General features: G+C 45.5%; 1 protein-coding gene across 1 annotated transcript; it reads right to left on the minus strand.

The window, feature by feature from the left end:
- Window positions 1–2,331: 2,331 nt before the first annotated feature.
- LOC306734330 (rho guanine nucleotide exchange factor TIAM2-like) lies at window positions 2,332–27,373 on the minus strand. Its single transcript, XM_079215687.1, has 24 exons — window positions 27,221–27,373; window positions 23,483–24,508; window positions 22,831–23,278; window positions 22,426–22,601; window positions 21,605–21,829; window positions 21,080–21,265; window positions 20,857–21,006; window positions 14,361–14,414; window positions 13,985–14,057; window positions 13,756–13,845; window positions 12,684–12,866; window positions 12,375–12,418; window positions 10,260–10,415; window positions 9,547–9,735; window positions 7,639–7,707; window positions 7,402–7,527; window positions 5,590–5,698; window positions 5,337–5,516; window positions 5,112–5,230; window positions 4,899–5,007; window positions 4,723–4,781; window positions 4,135–4,225; window positions 3,946–4,033; window positions 2,332–3,486 (listed from the first exon to the last, which is right to left on the minus strand). The coding sequence occupies exons 2-24, from the start codon at window positions 24,500–24,502 to the stop codon at window positions 2,943–2,945; spliced, it is 4,488 nt and encodes a 1,495-aa protein (XP_079071813.1). The 5' UTR covers window positions 24,503–24,508; window positions 27,221–27,373; the 3' UTR covers window positions 2,332–2,942.

Here is a 27,373-nt window from a genome sequence, read left to right on the forward strand (position 1 = left end):
TAGGATGTCTATGCAGTGAATAGGTTTACAGATGCGCTCCTTAGCGCTATGTATCGTCGGGGAGTTTGAAAAGGAACGAACGCCCCTCGGCCCAAAATCAGATTTTTTTTTGCTGTGAGAAATTGGTTGTCTGGTGTGAGTGCCTGTGAAAACATGCAAAAGCGTGTCTCACGGCAAAACCGTGAGAGTTGGTAGCTCTGCATCTCTATAGCCAGCTAGTTAGCTAACTAGTTAACCCATCTCTATAGCCAGTTATCTAGCTAATTAACACATCTCTCTAGCCAGCCTATATGGCCACCTAGTTAGCTAACTAGTTGATCCATATCCAACTAGTTATCTAACTAGTTAACCCATCTCTATAGCTAGCTAGCTAACGAGTTAACCCATCGCTATAGCCAGTTAGTTAGCTAACTAGTTAATCCATCTACATAGCAAGCTAGTTAGCTAACTAGTTAACCATCTCTATAGCTAGCTAGCTAACGAGTTAACCCATCTCTATAGCAAGCTAGTTAGCTAACTAGTTAAACCATTTCCATATGAAGCTAGTTAGCTAGTTGATACAAACTAATATCTGATATATTTTGCCAGGGAAATGCACAGAATATTAGGACGTCATGCATGTTTAAAATTGAACACAAAGAATCACTTGAAATAAAATAATTATTAAATACTTATTTATTGGATTTTCAATTCAATTCAGTTTATTTTATATAGCCCAACATCACAAATACAAGTTTGCCTCGGAGGGCTTTACAATCTGTACACATGACATCCCTGTCCCGGGACCTCACATCGGATCAGGAAAAACTGCCCCAATAAAGATAGTAAAAACCCTTTCACAGGGGAAAAAGGGGAAGAAACCTGAGGGAGAGCAACCCCTGAGGGAGATCCCTCTCCCCAGATGGACAGAAGCAATAGATGTCATGTGGTCAGAATGAATAACGTAACAGAGTTACAGCACATTCAATGAATGTGACAGAAATTATTCATATAATGAGTAGTATGCATGGTCCATGATCCAGATAGCCACTATCCATTAAGCAGAATTTTAACAGCATCAAGTCGTTAAAAAGATGTACACAAATATTTAAGAAAATAAATTACCAAATACTTTAACAGTTAATACAAATAAGTTGAGTAAAGTTCATTTTAAATGAAACAATGCAGTGTTTCAGCCTCTAAGCGTATAAATACGTCCAACAAGGCTGACGCGATCCAGCAGCTCCACACGTTTTACTCCAAACTGCTTTTGTCAAGAAAATATCTGTTAAACAGAAAACTACAACTGAGAAATAAACTGAACAAGAAAAACATTTAGAACATGAATGTTACAATCAAAAAACAATGAGGCGTTCAGGCAGTGAAGACACTGGCAATAGTCCAACATTCGTCTGTTATTGACTTCTTGAGCACAAACAACGCTGTGATCTCCAAGCAGAACAGGAAGGAAACTCATGACATTAATGTGACACAATCCATCAGAAAACTTCCTGAAATCTAAATAAAGCACTGAGCTCCAGCTTTTTTAAACTTTGGTTCTGATAAACTGTGAAATAAAAAATTTTAAGAAGCTTCCGAACAAACTACAACAATTTTTCTTCCGACAGGAATCAAAACATTCCTTCGTTGTTCTTCATCATTAAATCTCATTCAATCCTTTTTGGTATTCCTGAAAATGTGAAAAAAGACAAAAGATTCCAAAGAAGTGAACTTTTGTTTTGTTGTAAGCTTTTGTTTTTGGGCCGTCGGACGAATAAACAAACCACAAACCTCCAAAATACTGAAAGTGTTTTGGAGGTTTGTGGTTTGTTTATTCGTCCGACGGCCCAAAAACAAAAGCTCACTTGTCCAGTTTGGAGCTTTCGCCCTGAAACATCGTCCAGTGTTTATTATTATCATTTTTAGTAAAGCCACTGTGAGCAAATCCTGTTTTTATATTTTAAGGATGAAGTCTAAAAAAAAGAAAATTCCGTCATGTGAATTTAGCAGCACTTTTAAGGGACACAACATTCTGGTAAATATTTCTAGAATAAACAAATTCTGGTAAATATTTTTAAAAGAAGAAAATTCAGGTTAATATTTTTACAAAAATAGTCATAATAAAAAAAAAACGTTCAATGTTTTTGGAATAAATTTGAATTTTACAAGAACTAAAATAGTTGTAACATTAGGAAAAAAAATTATTTAAAAACACATTCATGATTTTGTGAGAAAAGTCATGCTTTTATGAAAAATATTTAACTTTCAGAAAAACGTTGGTTATTCTAATAAAATATTCAAGATAAAATTGTAATTTTGCAATAAGAGGTCGTGATGTTTCAAAAATAAATTATTTTACAAAAATAAAGACCTAATTCAAGTAGAAAAGGTCGTATTTAAGAATAGGTGGTAAAAAGTACTATTTCAACTGTTTGTTTTGTATAATTTAGTTCCAGTAATATTAAACCTCTCCTTTCAAAAGGATGGTCACATTCATTCAAACTTTCTATTTTGACTTTATTCTGAGAATCTGTGTTTACTTCCTGTAACAGTGGCTCAAATAATGTTTTTATTCACGCGTGACAAGTTATTTCAGGTGTTTCTGTGTCGACGGACGGAGGAAAGAAATCTGGTTTCAAAGCTTGTTGGAATTCTTCTTCTGGAAACATGGAACCTCTTTCTAGTTGTCTGTGATATTTCTTTATTCCAGTCGTCTGTGATGTTTCTTTATTCCAGTCGTCTGTGACGTTTCTCTATTCCAGTCGTCTGTCTGTAATGTTTCTTTACTCCAGTCGTCTGTGATGTTTATTTATTCCAGTCGTCTGTGATGTTTCTTCATTCCAGTCGTCTGTCTGTGATGTTTCTTTCTTCCAGTCCTCTATGATGTTTCTTTATTCCAGTCGTCTGTGATGTTTCTTTATTTGTTAGGTTCCAGTAGTCTTGAAGCTTCAGTCTCCTCCCCGTTAGCCGTGCAGTGAGGGCGGGGCAGCCGTCCGCCTCCCCAACACGCCGTCATAGAAACAGTCTTCACTGATCATGGAGGTCAAGCTCTGAACGCTGAAGTCTCTCTCCAGCAGGCCGCCGAGGTCCAGCACCTCTCCTCCAGGACTCCGTCGCAGACTGGAACTCCGTCTCTTCGCTCGGTTCCTCCGGTCGTCCGCTCCTCGCTGCGCCTCCTCCTCCTTATCCTCCCTCTCCTCCTCGGTGAAGTTCAGCCTCTGCAGCTGAGCCTCCAGCTCGCCAGTCAGTGAGCAGAGTCTGGTCCTCTTTGCTGCCGGGTTGGCGGCGGCGGCGGCCCGGCTGGGCAGCAGAGGTTCCGAGCAGGTTTCCTCCTCGAGGCGGCCGTCCTCCGCCCGATGAGGAGTCGTCCTCCTCTGCTGACGCCTCCTCCAGGAGCTGCTCCTCTCGGCCGTGGACGGCCTGGTCCTCCTCAGGGAGCCGGCGGGCGCTCGGTCCCTGAGGAGGGAGCGCAAAGCCCGAAGCACGCTTGCCTTCGTCTCCAAGCCACTGAAACACAAACTTCATTCATTATTGATTCTAAAACATCAGAAAGTATCAGAGAGCGAGTCCAAGGCGACGTCTTCTGACGTCTTTGTTCAGCCAAAACTAAAATATTTTCAATTTGAACATTGGAAACCAAAGAGGCAAAAATTGTTTTCAAACGACGAATCAAACTTCAACCTGAACAGAGTTTGAAGAAGACAAAATGTCCCGACTTTTAAGTAGTCCTCACAAAGACACACACACACACACACACACACACACACACACGCACCACAGACACAAACACCACAGACACACACACACACACCACATAACACCACAGACACACCCACCACAGACAGACATACCACACACACCGACATTCTTTTTCAACATAAAGCTCATTTACCAAAGCTGTCCTGGCTCTGATCAAAGGGATTGATCCCCGATCGGTCCCTGATTGATTGACTGGTTGGTTCCTACCTGCTGCAGAGCTGAAACACCGTCTCCGGTCGTCCCTCCACCTCCGACCGGCTGTGAACCAGCTCCCACACACACTGGTCCTCTGAGCCTGAAAGCACAGAGCAGGGATGTGTGTGAATGCAGCACAGCACCTGCTGGACACCACGCAGATGGACCCATCGCGCCGAAGGCCTCCGATTGGCCACTGACCTGTGATGTTGGCCGGTCTGACCTGAACCGCCGACACTGGGATCAACCAGCGGAACCTGAAGGGGTCCGGGTCAGCTGAGCGGGAGGCGGTCTGTCCAGCATGAAAACACACATTAGAGAAAAACTAAATACATATTCAAATGCAATGTGACATTTTTTAATCCTCTGTGTGATTTCAAAATACAAAGAAGCTTCTCAAACTTGATAAAAAAATAAAAAAAGCTTCCATATTTCCTGAAAGTGTTTTGGAGGTTCATTTAACCTGAACCGTAAAGCGTTACCCCTTAAACATCACCACGATACATGCAAAGACACTACGGCGTCTGAAAACTGGTCGGCTGAAACCAAACGGACAGAACATGAGCGAGACGCCAGCTCGGACTTGAGTTCTACCGTTCAGAGGACGAATCTGAAATCACTGACTGTCCCAGAAGGAGTTTCTGTCACTGCTCCGGTTTGCAGCTATTGTTGTGAATCCAGTTGTTGTCCTCACTCTGAATCTGATTAATAACACGATGAACTACACATAAATAACTTCTACAGGAAGGAGCTTTATCATACAGAGAGGACGAAGAGCAGAAGACTCACCATCCTCTTCTTCAGCTTGCTGGTCTCCCGGTAGACCAGGATGACGGCCCGCTTGAACACTGAGGACACAACAAGCAGAGTGAGTCTCAGGCGTCTGCACTCGGCTCACAGCGGGTGCTCGCAGGCACACACACACACCATCATACACCATCACATACATACACACAGGAACCCACCGAACACGCTGAGCTGGGGGTCTTTCCTCAGCCGGCCCAGACTGGGCAGCGGGTTCAGCCAGACCACCGACGAGTGGACCAGGAAGTCCCCCATGGAGACCTCGGACACCTGCAGGGGGAGGGGGGCTTACTGTACTGTACAAGCGTGTGTGATGGTGTGTGTGTGTGTGTGTGTGTGTGTGTGTGTGTGTGTGTGTGTGTGTGTGTGTGTACCTGCTTGTCAGGTGAGCTGTGCTCTGCAGCCAGCTGGTCGAACACGCAGCCGTAATCCTCGTAGATCTTCTGCATCTCGTTGATGTGAGTCGCAACTTTCTCCATCGCTTTCAGCGCCTCTGAGTGGACGACCGGGGAATTACAGTCAGCAGATACATTAATACAGGGACACACCTGTCGTGTACCTTTTAGGTGTGTCGTGTGCCTGTCGGGTGTGTTGTGTACCTGTCAGGTGTGTGTGCTCGGGGCTCTCGGGGTCGGTCAGTGACACCAGCTCCCTCAGCAGCAGTGGGTACTTCAGGACCCTCTGAACAGGTTTGATCAGGTACGACTCCAGAGATGATGAATGCTGATTGGTCGGATTCCTGGTCTCTAAGAAGCACTTGAAGGCTCCGTCTGTCTTCGCTGTGGAAATGGACACGTGGTCACAGAGGAAGTGCTCGATGTTCACACCTGCAGACTGTCGGAGGAGACTCACCTCGCTCCAGGACCTTCTGCACCTTGATGTGATTGGCACAGAAGCCGCTGTAGTGCTTGAAGTGGTCGGCGTAGTAGAGGAAAGATCCTCCCAACGAGAAGAGGAGGTGCTTTAAGCGAGGAGAAAGGAACGTTTCTTTAAAACGATGAATTCAATACCCCCCCTAAGGGGGGCAGACTGATTGTTTCATAAAACTGTAAATCATAGCTGGTTTTATGAAGAAAGAAAATCCCCAAACTGCTGTATTTGGATGTATTGAACACCATAAGTAATATACAAGTGAAATACATGGTTTGGTACATGACAAAATTGAAATGTCACAGATGTGCGCAAATGTGCCCCAATACAAATTTTGGAGACCTCACCTGAATGCTGTACTAAACCCTCTCTAACTTTGTTCTACTTCACTTTATCTAAGTCAACCTTTGCAGAGAGAATGTTCACATATTGTGCTATGATTTGGGTTAGAGTTGGACCTTACAGCTGTATCATTTCACAGAAATAATCATCCTGAAAGTTTTTTTGAACTTTTTTCTGTGTGTCATTTTCATTTACTCTTAACCAGTAACATATAAACTGATATTTACAAGTCTGAACAACATCTCACATGTGTAGCTTTTATTATAACACCAAAATTATTCAAATAGCCCCAGTGGTTGGAGTTCCATGACTTTAAACCAAATTTCCATGACCAAACATTTTGTGAAATCTCGGTGTAAACATGAAAAAGTGAGAAAATTGAGTATTTAAACTAACAATGAGAATTCCAAGGCATACAGAATACCTTAAATCAGCGGTCCCCAACCCCCGGTCTGTGGCCCGGTACCGGTCCGTTGGTCCCTTGTTACCGGGCCGCAGAGAAAGAATTTATGAAGAAAAAAAAAAGGCGGAAAAATGTTTTATTTTGAAAAAAGACCGGATACATCCGTCTGTGTGTAGCCTCAAACGCAACCTCTTGACAAATGTCAAGAGGTTAAGTGATACGTTTCCCCAAAAATGAAACTTAAAAGTCTGTTTCAACTCGGTGTTCTGGATTAAAATCAAGGCAGAGTATACTGAGATCTGAAACCCTGCCTCCAATCCAACATCCTGTCTTTGTGAAGCGGGTTTTAATGAAGTGACAGAGTGCACATAAAGGTTTAAGGTACGGAGTAGAGTCAGTAGACTGGACATAAACTCACATCGGGGCTCGGTCTTTTTCTCCCGTCAGCCCGAGATGGGACCGGCTCGTAACAAGCTCAGGGCTCCACTAATTCAACGTAATGGTGAGTTGTATCTTTATGCAATTTATAATTGTCGTTATGCTGGATGTATCATTTACGTCATATTTATTACGTCATATCTATTACGTCATATTTTTCGCCCACACCGTGAAGGCCGGTCCGTGAAAATATTGTCTGACACAAAACCGGTCCGTGGCTCAAAAAAGGTTGGGGGCCACTGCCTTAAATGACACAAATGAATGAGAGACAATAGTTTGATTAAAAGATTAAACATTTATATAGATGCCTGTATGGATGCCTGCTTATATTCTGAGCATCTTTCTTTTAAAAGCATATTAATTATTTCAAACTCGCCGTAAATGAACGTCATGAACATATGAATATTACAAATTTCCATAACTTTTCCAAAACCTTGGAGATTTATTTTTTTTCAAGGACTTTTCCAGGCCTGGAAATAACCATTTTAAAATGCCATGACTTTTCCATGTTTTCCATGACCGTAAGAACCCTGTATACCCTTTTTAGTTTGGGTATGACCTTTTCGAGGTTGTTTTCTATTGGTTGAATCCCCTGGAAGCCGAGTGCTCACCTTAAGCTGCTCAGGTGTGTCCAGATGGCTGAAGTTGGGACACGAGACGATTCTCTCCTCCAGCGTCTGGAGGAAAACTCTATGGAAGTCCAACATCTCCGGCAGGCTGCCGAACAACGCCTCCATCTGAGGGAGAGGGAGACGCTGCGGTCAGAGACGACGAGGACAACATCAACAACAACAACAAGCAGCACCTGAACGCTTCGTTAAGCTCCAAAGGTATTTATGTATTTGTACCTCTTCTTTACTGAGGAAGGTCTCCTGCTGCAGCGGAGTCAGGTAGAGCTCAAACAGACAGACCAGATCCTGACGGAGACAAAGTTCAGCTTCTCACCAGGAAAAGACACGGAAATATACTCGTAATAGTATCAAAGTATAACTATCGTTCTGAGAAGTACTATGACTGATTACAGTGACGGAAATATTACCAGCAGTACTAGCAGCAGTATATATATATATATATATATATATATATATATATATATATATATATATATATATATATATATATATAGATAGATATATATATATAGATATATATATATATCTATCTATATATATATATATATATATATAGATAGATATATATACTCTTATGGTGAGAGGAGAGTAATGCTGTAGCATTAGCAGAAGTATTAGTTACACTAGTATTACTATAGTGCTACTGTAGTAGTATTAGTTGCAGTAGTTCTAGTTGCAGTAGGAGTACTCAGTTGTAATGATATTGACTTCGGACACATGACCAGTTCCTGGATGACTTTACTCAGACGCTGACAGTATTACAGTAGTAGAAGTACTCACTAGTAGTACTGCAGTAGTGATATTTGGTAGTACTGCAGTAATAGTACTCACTAGTATTACAGTAGTAATAGTACTCACTAGTATTACAGTAGTAATGGTACTCACTAGTATTACTGCAGTAGTAGTACTCACGAGGAGTACTGCAGTAATACTACTCACTATTATTACAGTAGTAGTGCTCAGTAGTAGTACTACTAGTAGTACTCAGTAGTAGTACTCACTAGTAGTACTTAGTAGCAGTAGCGGGCCGTCAGGGCCTGCTAAGCCTTCTCTACTGGCCGAACAGAATCACAAAGTTTACATTTATATTACTTTTTTTTTTTTATTTATAATTAAAAGTCATAGCTATTTTTATAGTTTAATTGTTTTTCACAAATGCACTACATGTATTATAATATTTTTTCCCTATTATCTTATTTTGGCATTGCACAGCTCCTGTGTTCCTCTGTTGCCCTGCCTTCAGCCTGCTGCATGGCACAGCGGCCGCTGTTTAAGGATCTCCTCTTCCAATCACATTTCACTTCTGTTTCTCTATTGAATCAAGAGCTGATTAAACTATATGAGAAGGCCTTCTGGGGTTCTGGACGTTTGTTTCGTGACCATTAATGTGTGCTGTGATTGGTCAGTGTGTCAGTACACACTCAGTGTGAGTACATGGCCACCTGTTATTGGAACTGCTAAACTGTACAACTGCGTCGCTGATGGTCTTTGTCTTTAATGAACAGCATCTGATAAGTTTCCTGTTTTTTGTGGGTTTTTTTTATCTGCGGTGGCGTTGATGTGTGTATGGTGCTGTTTTTACGGGGTTGGGCTGGTCATGTGGGTCAGTCAGGGTCAGGACGCACAACATCGCCGAGGCGAGGCTGGCGGCGTCCGACCGAGTGGCTCTGCATAACTGTGAGTTGCTCGGCGGGGTGTCCACTGGTGGTTGGAGTGGCTTCGTGGGTCGTGCGCCCCGTGTGAGCTCTCCCCGAGCCCAGAATGGTGCTCCGTGAAAGCACATTGGTGAACGGGAGCGTCGGCTGGCTCTTTTTTTCTCGTCAAAGTGGTGGAGCTCCGCGGGTCGGTCCCCACGTGGACTGTATGAACGCGCCGTGTATTGAGCAGCGCGCCGTATTGAGTGGGTCGGTCTGTGACAGTAACTCCCGGGACACTTTTTTCCCCCAGTCCGCCCCTGATGTGGACGATATGGCACTGGGCATAGGGCCTAGCTCGAAAATGCACGGCCCGCCACTGCTCAGTAGTAGTACTCAGTAGTAGTAATTAGTAGTAGTACTCAGTAGTAGTACTCAGTAGTAGTAATTAGTAGTAGTACTCAGTAGTAGTAGTACTAGTAGTACTCACCTTGACGTAGGACTTCTCCGTGTCGACCAGTTCCTGGATGACTTTACGCAGACGCTGACACGCGCTCAGGTGGGCGGGGCTTGCGGGCTGTAGGACGGCGTCTCGTCCGTACGGGTTCCTGGGAACGTCGGCCTCCGCTGCTTGGCCTTCTGGGAAGGTTTGGTAGAGGGCGTGACCCCGCTGCACGTTCTGAGGAATAAAGTAAAACCACAGTAACCAACATGTACTTCTACTCTTCAACTGCATTCGGATCGTAAAGTACATCGAGGAGGGTTCCCTGAACGCACCGTGAAACAGAAAGTATAATTCTCACGTTTTGTTTTACTTCAACTGACATTGTTCGGAGTCACATTGAGCATGTACACGAATAAAAACATTGAAATACTATATCTTTGTTTATAAGAATACATCATAATGTATTCATTGCTGGTACTTTGGGAAGTTGAATCTTGAAAAGTAACGAAAGCTGTCAGATAAGAAGTAAAGTATTCCTTTGGAGGTTTGGTGGTACAAAGTAACAGGAGGATGAGTACAAGTACCTCGTTCTAGTACTACAGCACAGTACTGGAAGACCCAGCAGAGCAACAGTTACCGATAGGCCGCCGGCCGGCTGCCGGCAGCTCAGGCAGCATGCCGCCTCCTCCAGCACCTCCCCGCCCTCCTCCTGCTCCTCCAGCGCCTCCTCGTCCTCCTCCGGCGGCAGCACCCAACACAGGGCGCCGACGGTCCGGCAGCAGGATGTCGGGGAGGCCGGGGCCGGGGTCAGAGGTCGCCTCCCGCAGCCGGTGAATAACAACATCTAGGAGCCACCTCCGGTTGAACCGGCGGAAGCCATTAATCCTCCTCAGGCCAGAAGTTACACACAAGCACTGGAGGTGTAAACCCGGATTACCCGAACACAGGTCATGTGACGCAGGGTATGTGATCAGGCCATGTGACACAGGTCATGTGACGCAGGTGGCAGCACAAGGGGATTGTGGGAAAGGATTTCTGCAGGTGAGACGGCTCACTGCAGGAAATTATTATTATGATATATTATTAATAATAATATTGTTCCTCTCATCAAAGTTTTGATGTAAAAGTGTTTACAGTTTGACATATTTATATATATATATATATATAAAAAAGTCAAACTAATAAACACAAAATTATAAGAAATACATTTTGAAAAAGAAAAGAAGCCAAAAAATAGAAGAAAAAAAAAGAAAAAGAAATTGAGAATGAAAATATATTTAAAAAAAATTAACATTTGATTCAATTTGTTTCTTTTCGTATTTATTCTTAATATCATTTTTGTTACAATTATTATGTTTCAGACGATAACAACACACAATTTTCCGGATAAGATGACGTAGGTCAGGCTTTTCCGTTCCTCGAAGCAAGTTTAGAAAAATCACTATAGCAACACAGTCAAAAATGTAAACCTGCTCCCGCGTAGGCTTACTTAAACTCACTGGATAAGCTGGCCATTCCCACCAGACAAAAAAGGCAGCTCCCTTCCTCATTGATGAAGGAGCGATATTAGTTATATTAGTTTTATTGGAAGAGAGTTCTTCCAGATCGCCAAAATCCATCATGACTTCCTATACGCGGCACTATAGATTCTGCCGACAAGGAATCATATATTTACAAGAGCTTCTCACGCCCACTGTCTGTCTCACAGACTGTAGACTATCACCCGCTGCATGCCGTTCTTAAGTTTATTTAGCGCTTAAGAAACTTATGGATGTGTTGAAAGCATTCATAATTATATGACAGTGTTATTAGTACACCATACAAATCATACCCCCAGAATGAGCTAGAAAGTGTTGCGGGTGAGAGGGAAGCCTGGGTCTGCTGAACCTGCTGCCACCGCGACCCGACCCCGGATAATCGGCTGATAACGGATGGATGGATGGATGGACATATCATCATTGTAGAAAATGATTAATGTGGACTCATGATGAGAATACAGAGAATCATATACAATTTCTTTTCACTGCTTCAATTGATTGAATTTATGAATAATACATATATACTATATAAGTATATAAGTATATATCTATTCGTATACTAATGCCAGCAGGCACATTTAAATAAATATAATCTGATTGATTTGGGTGATGAAGCACTTAAAATTAGCCGATACATTTTCCCAACACTGACACATTTAACATATATTTGCGGCACTTATGTCTCGAAACGGGGGCGGTGTTAAGCTGCGTTTGCACCAAAAACGATCCAAAAACATTGGATAATAGGACATTTGCTCGACTTTGTTGAGCCAGATACGAAGAATACCCCCCTGAAGAAGAATTACAAAATAAATCAGCTTCCTCTTCAAAATAAATCAGCTTCCTCTTCAAAATAAATCAGCTTCCTCTTCAAAATAAATCAGCTTCCTCTTCAAAATAAACCAGCTTCCTCTTCAAAATAAAACAGCTTCCTCATCAAAATAAAACAGCTTCCTCTTTAAAATAAACCAGCTTCCTCTTCAAAATAAACCAGCTTCCTCTTCAAAATAAAACAGCTTCCTCTTCAAAATAAAACAGCTCCCTCATCAAAATAAACCAGCTTCCTCTTCAAAATAAACCAGCTTCCTCTTCAAAATAAACCAGCTTCCTCTTCAAAATAAAACAGCTTCCTCTTTAAAATAAAAAGCTTCCTCTTCAAAATTAAACAGATTCCTCTTCAAAATAAATCAGCTTCCTCTTTAAGTTTCTACAGACGAGTGAGACAGAACATCTTCATCTTCACTCCTATCACAGATTCACTATCGCCAAACACACACACACACACACACACACACACACACACACACACACACACGATGAAGAGGTAAAGCTCACCTGTCTTCGCAGCTCGCCATCACAAACAGGACGTGGGACGCCGTCTGTGGAATCAAGATGAGGTTCTAAATGATGTATAATAATAAATAAGTATAATTACACAATACAGATGTCCTAATGTGACCTCTGACCTCTGACCTGCTCTCAGAGGTCAGAGGATTCAACATGACTGAGATGAAACCAGCTGACTGGACTTCCTGTCTGCTATACTGACACAATGAGACCACTTCAAATACACTTTGTAGTACTAATGCTTTTAAATATTAACGTTAGAATATGCACTCGTGTCTAAACCCGGATCTGTCGTACCGGTGCTGGTTCTGGTAAGAGGGGCCGGGGAGGCCGGGGGCCGGCAGAGGCCAGCGGGCTCCCTGTCCCTCCGGAGCAGCAGCGAGAGCCTCTGGTGGCTGAAGAGACTCTGCATCAGGTCCAGGTCCAGTCCAGACACACCGGCCCCGTTCACCGCCAGGACCTGGTCTCCCGCCCTGAGGCCTGATGAGAAACACAAGGTCACATGGTACAACAGGAAGTGCTCATCCTTCACAATAAAACTACATCCATGATCTAAACTGTTGCGCTTGTCTTTTGATGCAGTTTGACTATAGAAGGAAAAGAAGGAGGAAGAAGGAGGAGGAGAAGAGAAAGGATAAGAAGAAGAAGAATAGATAGGATTAATACATATTAAACGGGAACATGAGGCTGGAGATAACGCGTCCTGTCCCTTTAAACGGTAACATGAGGCTGGAGATAACGTGTCCTGTCCCTTTAAACGGTAACATGAGTCTGGAGGTAACAGGTCCTGTCCCTTTAAACGGTAACATGAGGCTGAAGATAACGTGTCCTGTCCCTTTAAATAGGAACATGAGCCTGGAGATAACGTGTCCTGTCCCTTTAAACGGTAACATGAGGCTGGAGACAACGTGTCCTGTCCCTTTAAACGGTAACATGAGTCTGGAGGTAACAGGTCCTGTCCCTTTAAACGGTAACATGAGGCTGGAGATAACGTGTCCTGTCCCTTTAAATAGGAACATGAGCCTGGAGATAACGTGTCCTGTCCCTTTAAACGGTAACATGAGTCTGGAGGTAACAGGTCCTGTCCCTTTAAACGGTAACATGAGGCTGGAGATAACGCGTCCTGTCCCTTTAAACGGGAACAAGAGGCTGGAGATAGCGCGTCCTGTCCCTTTAAACGGGAACAAGAGGCTGGAGATAGCGCGTCCTGTCCCTTTAAATAAGAACATGAGCCTGGAGATAACGTGTCCTGTCCCTTTAAACGGGAACATGAGTCTGGAGATAACGCGTCCTGTCCCTTTAAACGGGAACATGAGTCTGGAGATAACGCGTCCTGTCCCTTTAAGCGGGAGCGTGAGGAGGTGCACACCTCCTCTGGCCGACTGTCCCAGCGCGTCCACCTCGCTCACGTGCACCAGACTCTTTCCCGCTCCATCCATGTGACCCGTCACAGCGAAACCTGAATACAACAAAACCAACACATTAATTTATCAATTATTCTTATCAAGTATCAAATCAAACAAGCGGCTTCTTCTCATGCAGAACATTTGAACATAGAATCAGATGATGCAATTATATTTATTAATTTATTTCCTCACCAAAGTCTTTTGAGGCGTCGAGTCGACAGACGTTCAGCGTGAAAACACCTGGAAGCTGCAGCTCGTCACACACCTGCGGAACAAGAGAGGCGGTGAGTTCAGGTGCACGTGAAAGAGTTCACACATGCAGTTATTGACCTTCACACAACTAAAGCGTTTAATTTACTGTCAGAAATGGTTCTATAGATAGATAGATCTTCATATTTAAGAAGCTGGAAACATGATTCCTCGTTGTCAATGATCTCTAATCTATTGATCCATAACTTGATTCACATTTATGGATTCATATCTCAATCAATTACTTGATCCTCATTGAAGCTACTGACTTTACAGCGAGTGACTTGAAACACGCAGGTAAACAAGTCAGTGAACGCACCTGCAGAGCTGCAGGGCATCCTGCAGGGGGCGGCGCCTCCCTCTGTTTGATTCTCTGTGGAAGGAAACACATTTTTATTAGTTATTAACTGAAGGTTAGTTTCAACAAGAGCATCAAATAAAAAATTAAAAAGTTAATTTGCACAAATAAACACTAAGAACATGATACATTCAAGAACAGAAAAAAATAGGATTTATTAAAAAATAAAGAGAATGAATAAAGAAATACAGAAAATCCAAATTACTTAAGTACTAAAAACATAAAAGCGAAATGAAAATGAAAGATTACTAATCAAACTTTCTCACGCGCACTTGAACGCACCAACACAGACAAGTCTTACTCTAAAATAAATACTTTATTAAGGTTTCCACCTGTGAAAGATACTGGTTTGTGATTGGCTGAAAGGTGTTTAATATCACAGATCAACAGAGGAGGAGGTGGAGATATGATGAAGAGTCAAAGAGAGACAAGAACAAAGCTGAAAAATGGAAATGAAAACCAGATAAAAGAAAAAAGCAGCGAGAGGAGACGGACGAGGAGGCGTCACTTCGAGAGGAAGACAAGGGAGGAAGGAGGTTAAAAGAGAAGTTGAGGAGGAGGTCATGTGGAGAGGAGAGTAGGTTGGGGGGCATTTGCTGCCTCTTCAGAAGGACCAACATTGAGGGACAAAGGCATTCTGGAAGAATAAAAGGCAGTGAGACCTTTTAATCCTCCTCCTCTTCCTTCTCTTCCTCCCTCTCCTCCTCCTGCTCCTCCTCTTCCTTCTCTTCCTCCCTCTCCTCCTCCTCCTCCTACTCTTTCTCCTCTTCCTCTCTCTCCTCCTCCTGCTCTTCCTCTTCCTCCCTCCTCCTCCTTCTGCTCCTGCTCCAACAGCTGTCCCTCTAACCAAACACTGTCTGAATGAAGACAACTATTCTCCTCCTCCTCCTCTTTTTCACATCCACCCTTTGTCCTCCTCCTCCTCCTGCTCCTCCTCCGAGAAACGGTTTCATGTGTGTTTGTAACGAGAGAAAGTTGAAATATAGAAACCTTTTTTCTTTTAAAATAAATAAATATATATATACAAAAAAAAAAATATATTCATATAAATATATATTTATTTATATATACATATATTTATATAAATACATGTGTGTATATGCACACAATGAATCGCCACCTTAACGTGGTGGAGGAGTTTGAGTGGCTCAGTGATCCTGGGAGCTATGTTGTCCGGGGCGTCAGCCCCTGGTAGGGTCTCCCAAGGCAAACAGGTCTCGGGGGAGAGCCCAGACTAAGAGCGGTTCAAAAAACCCTGATGATGTACGGCCCACGGCCTGAAGTTACCTCGCCCGGACAAGGGAAACCGGTGCACCCTCCCGGAGCCAGACCCAGGAGGGGAGCTCGTCGGCGAGCGTCTGGTGGCCGGGCTTTCGCCCATGGGGCCCGGTCGGGCTCAGCCCGAAGAAACAACATGGAGCAGCAGTCACCCCGTGGACCCACCACCCGCGGGGAGAATTATCGGGGTCGGGTGCTATGCAGACCGGGCGGCGGGCCAGGCAGGAGACCTGGGCGAGGCGATCGCCGGCAGCATAGACTAGCTCTAGGTACGTGGAACGTCACCTCGCTAGCGGGGAAAGAGCCGGAGCTGGTGCAGGAGGTGGAGCGGTACCAGCTAGATATAGTTGGGCTCACCTCCACGCACAGCATGGGCTCTGGAACCAAGCTCCTGGAGAAGGGTTGGACTTTGTCCTTTTCTGGAGTTGCCCAGGGTGAGAGGCGCCGGGCGGGAGTGGGGATACTCACGAGCCCCCGCCTGAGCGCCGCTATGTTGGAGTTTTCCCCGGAGAACGAGAGGGTCGCCTCCCTGCGCCTACGGGTTGCAGGGAGTAAAGCTCTGACTGTTGTTTGTGCTTATGCACCGAACAGCAGTTCAGAGTATCCGGCCTTCTTGGAGTTGGTGGGAGGGGTCCTGGAAAGGGCGCCGCCTGCCGACTCCATAGTTCTCAACACTTCAACTTCAACGCTCACGTGGGCAATGACAGAGAAACCTGGCGGGGCGTGATTGGGAGGAACGGCTTGCCCGATTTGAACCCGAATGGTGTTTTGTTGTTGGACTTCTATGCTAGCCACAGTTTGTCCATAACGAACACCATGTTCGAGCATAAGGTGGCTCATAAGTGTACCTGGTACCAGAACACCTTAGGCCGGAGATCAATGATCAACTTTGTAGTCGTATCATCTGATCTGCGGCCGTATGTCTTGGACACTCGGGTGAAGAGAGGAGCAGAGCTATCAACTGATCACCACCTGGTGGTGAGTTGGATCAGATGGCAGGGGAGTCGGCTAGAAAGACCTGGCAAGCCCAAATGTGTAGTGAGGGTGAACTGGGAACGTCTGGCGGAGGATCCTGTCCGGGAGGTCTTCAACTCCCACCTCCGGAAGAACTCCTCACAAATCCCGAGGGAGGCTGGGGACATGGAACCCGAGTGGACCATGTTCAAAGCCTCTATTGTGGACGCGGCTGCTCGGAGCTGTGGCCGGAAGGTCATCGGTGCCTGTCGTGGCGGCAACCCGAGAACCCGGTGGTGGACACCGGGGGTGAGGGAAGCCGTCAAACTGAAGAAGGAGGCCTTTCGGGCCTGGCTGGCCCAGGGGTCTCCTGAAGCAGCTGACGGGTACCGGCAGGCCAGAAGGGCTGCAGCTGCGATGGTCGCGGATGCTAAAACTCGGGCATGGGAGGCCATGGAGAAGGACTTTCAGTTGGCCTCAAGGAAGTTCTGGCAAACCATCCGACGGCTCAGGAAGGGAAAGCACCGGAACTGCTGACCCGGACTGGGGACATCGTCGGGCAGTGGAAAGAGCACTTTGAGGAACTCCTAAACCCGGCCAACATGTCCCCCGTAGAGGGGGCAGCGCCGGAAGACTTTGGGGTGGTTTCTCCCATATCCCTGGCAGAGGTCGCTAAGGTAGTCAAAAAGCTCCTTGGTGGCAAGGCGTCAGGGGTGGACGAGATCCGCCCTGAGATGCTGAAAGCGCTGGACATTGTTGGGCTGTCTTGGTTGACACGCCTTTTCAGTGTCGCATGGGGGTCGGGAACAGTGCCCATGGACTGGCAGACCGGGGTGGTGGTTCCCATCTTCAAGAAGGGGGACCGGAGAGTGTGCTCAAACTATCGTGGCATCACACTGCTCAGCCTCCCGGGAAAAGCTTATGCCAGGGTGCTGGAAAGGAGGCTCCGACCGCTTGTCGAACCTCAGATTCAAGACGAGCAGTGCGGATTCCATCCCGGTCGTGGAACAGTGGACCAGCTCTTTACCCTTGCAAGACTACTAGAGGGGTGCTGGGAGTTTGCCCAACCAGTCTACATGTGCTTTGTGGACTTGGAGAAGGCTTTCGACCGGGTCCCTCGGGGGTTTTTGTGGGGGGTGCTGCGGGAGTATGGGGTGCCGGACCCGTTGGCACGGGCTATCCGGTCTCTGTACGCCTGCAGTAGGAGCTGTGTCCGCATCCTCGGTAGTAAGTCAGACACGTTCCCGGTGGGTGTTAGCCTCCGCCAGGGCTGCCCTTTATCACCGGTCCTGTTCGTGACCTTCATGGACAGGATATCTAGGTGCAGCCAGGGGGCGGAGAGGATCCGGTTCGGGAGTCTCGGGATCGCCTCTCTGCTGTTCGCGGATGATGTGGTCCTGTTTGCCTCCTCGGACTGTGACCTCCAGCATTCACTGGGGCGTTTTGCAGCCGAGTGTGAAGCGGCAGGGATGAGAGTTAGCGCCTCCAAATCTGAGGCCATGGTGCTCTGCCGGAAACCGGTGGATTGCTCCCTCCAGGTGGGGACAAACTGCCTACCCCAAGCGAAGGAGTTCAAGTATCTTGGGGTCTTGTTCACGAGTGAGGGTAAGGTGGAGCGGGAGATCGACAGACGGATCGGTGCGGCTGCAGCTGTAAAACAGGCACTGTACCGGTCCGTCCTGGTGAAGAGGGAGCTGAGCCGGAAGGCGAAGCTCTCCATTTACTGGTCGGTCTATGTTCCAACCCTCACCTATGGTCACGAACTCTGGGTCGTGACCGAAAGAACGAGATCTCGGATACATGCGGCCGAAATGAGCTTCCTCCGCAGGGTGGCCGGGCTCACCCTTAGAGATAGGGTAAGGAGCTCGGACATCAGGAGGGAGCTTGGAGTCGAGTCGCTGCTCCTTCGTGTCGAAAGGAGTCAGCTGAGGTGGTTCGGGCATCTAGTCAGGATGCCTCCTGGACGCCTCCCATTAGAGGTTTTCCAGGCACGTCCAACTGGTAGAAGGCCCCGGGGAAGACCGAGGACACGCTGGAGGGATTATATCTCCCGGCTGGCCTTGGAATGCCTCGGGATCCCCCAGAATGAGCTGGAAAGTGTTGCGGGTGAGAGGGAAGCCTGGGTCGGCCTGCTGAACCTGCTGCCACCGCGACCCGACCCCGGATAAGCGGCTGATAATGGATGGATGGATGTGTGTATATATATATATATAAATATATATTTATAAAGATATATATATTCTTCTATATATGTGTATAAATATACACATATATATGTATATATATTTAGTACTTTATTCTCATAACATCTGGACTTCACACTCAAACTCACACACACACGCACAGACACACACACACACACGCACACACACACACACACACACACACACACACTCACTCACTCACTCACTCACTCACACACACTAACATAAACCCTCAGTCTTTATTTAAACTCATTTAAACTTAATTAAAAACGATCTGTCAGGGATAAAAACAAACAAACACACTTTGCTTGTAAATTCTCTTCCGAATCAAAAACAAATTCAGCCCCAAGGCATCATGGGAAAAAGAAAAGTGAGGGGTTGAGCTGAGCTGAAATTACAGGTTTGATGCAGTCGGAGCGGTAATCAGAGCGGAGTCAGTCTGCAGTCTGAAGACCATGGGCAGACAGTGAACACATCATCAACACTCAGCACTCCTTATAAGGTCACACAATAGAACATCTCGTTGTGTTTCACTTCACGATGTTGTTTGTTTCTGTTTTTCTTGTTTGGGGAATATTTCAACACGTCTGCAGCATTCAATTTTAAACTCTGGACGCGGACTGAAGAATCCTAATGAGAAACATGTTGGCATTGTATGTTTCTAAACCAAAAATATGTTTCATAAATAAGTTTAATATCAGCTTTTTATCACACGTACAAAAACAGACAAAGACACATTGTTAACGTAGTGCAACAACGTAGCGCAGGGGTCAGCAACCTTTCATATCCAAAGAGCCATTTTGACCTTTTTCCACCAAAAAAAATTGTCTGGAGCCGCAAAAATTATTTGATATCACAGCTTCTAAAGTTTTATATATAGTCATATTATATATATATATACAAAAAAACTATAGTTTGTTGTATTTATGAAATTATAGAACTAGAATAAAGACTTTTTTTTAACATTGTATTGCTATTTTACCTGTTTATAACTATCAAACAAAAAATAGTCATGTGTCGACTACATTAAGGTTAATTAAAAACACAACTATACAGACCTTCAGTACTATCTACAGTTGTGGCTCATGTGGTAGAGTGTTTACCCTGTAACTGCAAGGTAGCAGGTTTGATACCTGTCCTCTTCAGTGAGTTTTACATTTTAAACGCATATCTTTGGCTACGTTTACACTGAGCGTCCTCCTCACTAGAGCACCGCAAACGGAGGACTGATCCGTGTTTACTAACGGACGCCTCACTGTCTCATGAGCTGACACAGAACCAGCAGCAGTAGTGGAGTTTGGAGACGTGATCCACTTCCTGAAAGTATATCTACTTTACTCAGTTTGCTGCAGCAGTTGAGGAATCGCTCTTCTGCACTCATCTGCGCGCGAGGGCGGGGCTCTGAATCACGAGTAGCAGCTGCAGGGGCGGAGGCTTGACAGCAACGTGACGCACATTTTAGTGAAAGAAATATTTAAACATTTATTTTTATTTTCAGTGACCCAATATCACCTAAAACTCCAAGATAAGAAGACTTCCCTTTAAAAGTTTTTCCACTGGGCAAAAAAGAAAGAAAAAAAAAGCTGTCTTTTTTTTTTTTTTTTTGCCAAAGCCTTAGTGAGCCACAACAGACGGGCTAAAGAGCCGCATGCGGCTCCGGAGCCGCAGGTTGCCGACCCCTGATGTAGCGCAACAACGTAGCTGTGTGGTCGTGTCCCCATATGATCGTGTGCCCGTGTGGTTGTGTCCCCGTGTGGTTGTGTCCCTGTGTAGTCGTGTCCCAGTGGGGTCGTGTCCCTGTGTGGACGTGTCCCCGGGTGGTTTGTCCCTGTGTGGTCGCGTCCCCGGGTGGTTTGTCCCTGGGTGGTTTGTCCCTGGGTGGTCGTATGCAACAACGTAGCGCAACAACGTAGCTGTGTGGTCGTGTCCCCGTTTGGTCGTGTCCCAGTGTGGTTTGTCCCTGTGTGGTCGTGCTAAATAAACCCAGAACGCCACCTTTCGGGTGGTGGGTGTGTCCCTACCTGGGACGGGGAGGGTCTGGCGTCCCGGCTGCATCTCTTCAGTCCGTCCAGAGCTCTCAGAGAGGACGGAAGCCCCGCCCCCCTCATCCTGCTTCCTGTCGACAGCGTCCCGCAGCACCGCCGCATCGTCGCCTCATCGCGGCTGCACACCTGAGGACACACGACCAGCGTGAGTCTGGAGACAGAGGACGGGGCGTGGCCGCATGCAGGAGGAGGGGCTTACCAGAGCGTGGAAGGAGGACACGGAGAAGACCCCCAGGCGTCCCAGTATGCTCTTGGAGGGCCGGCTGGCTACAGCGAGGAGGCTCTTGGGGTTCGGGAGCTCGCCACCCTGCAGGCTGGACAGGTAGCAGCGCAGCCGGAACAGATCCAGGTTCAGTTTCTCCAGGTTCTGCTCCCACTGCTGGATCTGAACCGGTAGAACAAAACAGGGTCATATATACATGTATTAGTATTCATCAGGGTCGTTTATACATTCATTATTAATTATCAGGGTCATATATACATTTATTCTGGTCATAAATACATGTATTACTATTTATTATGGTCAATAATAATAATAATACATTTATTATTTATCAGGGTCATAAATACATGTATTATGGTCATAGATACATTTGTTATCATTTATTATAAATGACTTAAATAATGAATAAATGACCGATTGTGGTCTTGTTTTTGTTGAGAAATGAAGCTCTGTCTTTATGTTCAGACAGGGAATCGAACCCTCGGCCTCAAAGCGACTGACCTGGCTCTCCACGGACCTCCTGTTCTTCGCCTCCTTGATAACGGACAGCTGCAGCTCCGCCATCTTCTTCATCTTCCCGTCCATGTCGATGCTGTGCAGCAGCGAGCGGCTACGGCAGCGCAGGAGGCGCAGCGTGTCCTCCTTCCCCGAGCGCCGCGCCAGCAGGGAGGCACTCGCCGAGTGGATCGCCGTCACCCAGTTCTCCAGGTCAGTCTGGTTGGTGGCCTGAAGGAGGAGGAGGAGGGGGAGGAGGAGAAAGAGGAGGAGGTAGAAAATGTACATTTAATTGCCAACTTAATTAAGTGCCAATTTTGTATCTTGTAAATTGTATATATATATATATATATATATATATATATATATATATATATATATATATATATATATATATATATATTACCTAAAATGGGCCTAATAACATATCCTCATGTTTTGTAACCTGAACCTGAAGTGCTTCATAAATAAACATATTATATTATTATTATTATTAATATTATATTAATATTATTATAATGATAAAAAACAGCAGATCGAGTCTCTGATGGTCAGAATCTCTCTTCATTACTTTAACAGCTTGTAAAACATTTGTTAGTAAATAGTCTCACACTTCATCTTCACAAACACAAGCTCCTCCCCCTCCTCTTCCCCCTCCTCCCTGTAAGCTCTGAGAAAAAAAGTGCTGGTAAAAAGAGAAACAAGCTCACAGGATGTGTGTTGCATTATAGATCTCTGACCCTCTCAAGTCCTGATTTCCTCTACCTGAAATGCGATCAATACATTGATCTGGGTATCAATAAGTTGATCTGGTTTGAGCCTCTCACCTGGAGCAGGTGCACGTCTCCGTGCGCGTTGCTGAGGCAGAACACATGCTCTCTCTTGGGGTGCTCGGGGACGGCCTGCACGAGGCCGTCAGCGGCCAGCAGGGCGTAGCGGGCCGAGAGCGGCCGGTCGGCGGCCAAGCTTTTACCGTAAGTCTCGTAAAACAGCAGCGAACAACCTGAGGAGACAGAACGACAGAATAATACTGTAGTTCTTATTCCAACAGTCACTTTAAACTTCAGGTTCAAGTTTACGTTTTTTTATTTTAGTTTTTTAGTTTAATGAAGAGGTTATGAGGTGATGAAGTGATGAGGTGAAGTGATGAAGTGATGAGGTGATGAAGTCATGAGGTGATGAAGTGATGAAGTCATGAGGTGATGAAGTGATGAAGTGAGGGTGTAACGTACCTCTCAGAGTGACCCAGTAGTGTCTCCACCTGCGTCGAGCCACCAGCGCCAGCTTCCTGTCTCTGCTGACGGTGATGAGAGCTTTGAAGGAGAGCCACCCGGCCCGCCGCACAGCGCCCTGCTCCTCCTCCAGCAGGACGTCCAGCTGCTCGCCTCCTCCCACCTCCTCGTCTCCATCTCCCCACTCCCCCTCCCCCTCCTCCTCTTCCTCTTCATCCTCCTCTGACAGCTCTGTCCGCTCGGCTGTGCTGCTGCAGCCCGTCTCCAGCTCTTGCATGAAGTTGTCGTAGACGTTCTGCCGCTGGAGGTCGCTGCTCTGTTTCTGGTTCTGGTTTAGGCTCCTGGAGGAGCCACAGTGGGCTGCTGGAAACTGGCTCTGGTTGAGGTTAAGGGTGTGGAGCGGGTTGGAGAACCACACGGAGCTGGTGGTGTCGCTGCCATCCGGCTCCTGAGGGCGAACCATCATCAACTCTTATATTCATTACCGTAATAATAACAATATTGTTATTAATAATACACTAAAGGCACATTAAATGTCACGCTTTAACAAAAACCTCAGCCTAAGTAATAAGTATTTACACACATTACTTTCATATATGTTTTCTCATTTTAAATCGATCACTTCCTGTCATGTAACGATCATGTGACTCACCTGGATCCTCCTCTTCTTCCGGCTCAGACTTCCTGTCCAATCGCTGAGTCGTCTGATTCGGCTATTCAGGAAGTCCTTGCGGCCGTTCCCTGCAGCGGTGGCGGCAGGCTCGACCATGTGACTGGCGAACGTCACGGAGGGGTAACGCTGCTCCACACCTCCCCCTGACCCCTCCTCCTCCCGGATGACATCATCCAACAGCAGCAGCGCCGAGGTGGGGAAGGCGGGCGACGCGTTGTGGTAAACACAGTCCAGCGAGGAGGACGACGGGGAAGCCAGGCCAAAGTCTCTCCGGTCGGCTTGCAGGATCACCGAGTCTCCGATGCCGCTGTCCTCCGTTCGCCCAGAGGAGCAGGTGTTGTAGCCGGCGGCGGGGAAGAGGAGGCCGGAGTCGGATCCAAGTGAGCGGTCCACCTGGGCGGAGTAGACTGTGTTGTACCCGCTGCTGGTGGCGGCGGTCCCCTCAGTGAACCGGCTCGCCGCGCTCTGCCCGCAGACGAACACGTTGTCGACCAGCTCGCTGCCGCACCCCCACGGCGAGTCGTACCAGGAGCTGTCGGAGCTGAACGAGCTGCCTTTACTGGTACGGAGGGAGGGTTCGGCAGTGCCAGCGGCGGCTGGGAGCCCCTGCGGCTCCAAGGGGATTCCCCTGGCGTTGGTGAACTCCACCCTCATGCTGCCGTCTTTGCTGAGCAGCACCTTCGGGCTGCCGCCACTCTCCACGGACGTCTGCTCTCCACGCGGCCCTGCACTCCCGCCGCCGGCCTCCACGCCGCCAAACTGGTTCCCTCTGAGGAACCTCGGAGGAGATCCGGCTTTGGGCTCATAATGCCAGGAGGTGAACGGCCGGCCAGCGGCATGCTGGTTCAGGTAGCCGCTGCCCCGGCTCCTGCTGCCTCCCTGGCTGCTCTTCCACCAGCTGCGAGCCGACGGCACCTCCTCCCTCCTGGTGGGGAACCAGAGCGAGCAGGAGGACTTGGCCGGAGGGACGAAGCTGCTGTGACTGTCTGTGTTTCCCATCGCAGCCTGGAGGAGGACAGGGTGAGACGTGAACTACTATCCTCCTCACAGAAAACCTTCTGGAAAACACTCACATATATATATTATATTTGTAGCTTCATCAAAGACACACACGCTGCTCTTCAGAACTACTTCCACTGCTTTTGCATCGTGTATTACTACCGTGAATACTTCTAACTCCAGGACCAGATTGTACCCCCACTAACCCCCATTACTCCTACTGTCTGTGCATTGTGTTTGTATTAAGACACCTTACAGGTAGGACTGGGCGATCCACGATATACAAGTCCTTTAACAGCTCGACAACTATATGAATCACAATATATGCTGTGTTTCTGCTCATCCAATAAATAAATGGTCTATATTGAATAACCACAGGGTTTTGTTTACTCCTGTGACAAAATAAAAAGTACTTTCTCATGATTTGATTAAGAACTTTAATGCAAAATAAACAGATTATCTAGGTGTTGTTCTCTATGTAGACCAGAGGTGTCAAACTCATTTTCATCCCGGGCCACATCAGCATCATGGTCGCCCTCAAAGGGCCGGTTGTAACTGTACAGTGGCGGGACGTGGATTTTCTACATGCGCATTCAGTGGTTCAGTTGTTTCGGCATGCTCGCCCCCCGTGAGCTAAAAATTAAAATTTCTCTGTTACTATGACATAAATCCATTTCATTTAGGGTTAAGAAACCCATATTACTCTATCAAAGATCAAACTTAAAACAGATGAAAAAGACAAAAACAAACGCACGTTATTATATTAACTTTGTTCAAAGCTTTTTTGTCACAGTTGAGAAGGACATAGCATGCATGTGGTCTGGGGCAGTGGTTCAACTGGTCTGTCTGCAGGACTCACCATCACCCCTGAATGACCTGCCGAGATCCAATCCGAGGAACATTTTCAACTTCTCAATTTGATTTAATGAAAATATGGTACAGTTTGAACCTGAGATAGTATCACAGTATGCCAAACACAGAAATATTCCCTTTTACACTCAATTAAAAAACAAAAAGTGCACCTTAAGGTCACAAGGTAATACAACACACATAATATTGTTATAACTTCAGCCTTTTTTAACATAACATAAATAAAAAAAAGGTTGGGAATGAAGCGAACTATCACAAATAGTCCGGTGTGTAAACTCACACAAGTAAAGTGTGTTGTGAACGCAGCATTGAGGAGTGTGTGAATATTCAATTCAAGTTATTTTATATAGCCCAAAATCACAAATTAAAATTTGCAATCTGTACACATAATATCCCTGTCCCAGGGCCTCACATCAGATCAGGAAAAACTCCCCAAATAAAGATAGTAAAAACCCTTTCACAGGGAAAAAAGAGAGCAACAGAGGAGGATCCCTCTCCCCTGATGGACAGAAGCAATAGATGTCATGTGACCAGAATGAACAACATAACATAGTTACAGTACATTCAATGAACATGACAGGAATTGAATAAATGACACTCTGCTGCATTAAAAATTCCCTTAAAAATAAAAGCACAGGATTTTTTTTTTTGCCCATGCAAAGGCCCGTGACAGACTGAAAACGGGTCCGCAAACGACTGAAAACGACTCTGTGGACGACTAAAAACAGCTACGCAATTTCATGGCTTTCAAGCCGTCACGGGCCACATAAAATGACATGGCGGGCCGGATTCGGCCCGCGGGCCTTGAGTTTGACACCAGTGATGTAGACAATGTGATTGTTTATCTCCCTGTATGACTTCATCATGGTATCATGTTGAATTATCGCCTCACTACTCCACAGATTCAGCATTAGACTCAGCATCAGCATCAGCATTTTTTCAGTCGATTTTCTCGATTTGACATAATTTCTTAAATTCACCTTTTAAGGCACTTGCATATAAGATACATACCCATATTAAAGTACGGCTTAATGTGAACGTTAGCTTAAAGTTAAAGTACGGCTTAATGTTAACGTTAGCTTAAAGTTAAAGTATGGCTTAGTGTAAACGTTAGCTTAAAGTTCAAGTATGGCTTAATGTTAACATTAGCTTAAAGTTAAAGTCTGGCTTAATGTTAACGTTAGCTTAAAGTTATAGTACGGCTTAATGTTAACGTTAGCTTAAAGTTATAGTACGGCTTAATGTTAATGTTAGCTTAAAGTTACAGTTAGTTTACAGTTAACGTTAGCATAAAGTTAAAGTTAGCTTAATGTTAACGTATTTATTGTGCACAATTCAAACAATAAAATATTAAATCGTAACAGAAAATGAACATCACAGTGCAGGAAGAGACACAAAGCCAACTGGGCTTATTTGAAGCCTCCACCTAATATTTAAAATTTTACAAAATTACAAACATAAATGGAAATATGCAGAAGATATACAACAAAAGAAAGAAAGAAAAGGAAGAAAAATAATGTAATTATGTCACGTCTGTGTGTGCATGTGTGAGCGTGAAAGTAAGCATGGCTTGCGTTTGTTCAGGGACTACTACTACTACTACTACTAGTAATACTATTACTACTACTACTACTGCTACTATTACTAATACTATACTTTTATACTACTACGACTACTACTACTACTACTACTACTACTACTACTACTACTATTACTACTACTAGTACTACTATACGAACACATGAAAGACATACAAAAAAACTAAAAACGTTTCTGAAGCTTTGACTCAGCTTTGTTCATAAAAACAAACAGATCAAAAGTTATGATGAAGACCAAAAAGAGTTTTACCGCTTTGAGTTTTGGTCCTCAGAGACTCAGCAGCTCCTTCATGCTCCCTCTATCCTCTCGCTCTCTCTCCTTTCTCCTTTTTCTTCTCTCTCCTTTCTCCTATCTGTTTCTCCTCTCTTCTCCTCTCTCTGGTTCCTACTTACGCTCTCTCTC

The sequence above is a fragment of the Taurulus bubalis genome (assembly GCF_910589615.1).
Source record: "Taurulus bubalis genome assembly, chromosome: 3".
Taxonomy (NCBI): domain Eukaryota; kingdom Metazoa; phylum Chordata; class Actinopteri; order Perciformes; family Cottidae; genus Taurulus; species Taurulus bubalis.

What these genes read in the sequence shown, in the direction of transcription:
- LOC306734330 (XM_079215687.1), bottom strand. Translation starts at nt 24,502, where the DNA reads ATGGGAAACACAGACAGTCACAGCAGCTTCGTCCCTCCGGCCAAGTCC. An exon ending in CGACGCCTCAAAAGACTTTG is followed by an intron (nt 13,846 to 13,984) that starts GTGAGGAAATAA and finishes TGTTGTATTCAG; the next exon opens with GTTTCGCTGTGACGGGTCAC. An exon ending in GTGTTTCAGCTCTGCAGCAG is followed by an intron (nt 3,487 to 3,945) that starts GTAGGAACCAAC and finishes TTTGTGTTTCAG; the next exon opens with TGGCTTGGAGACGAAGGCAA.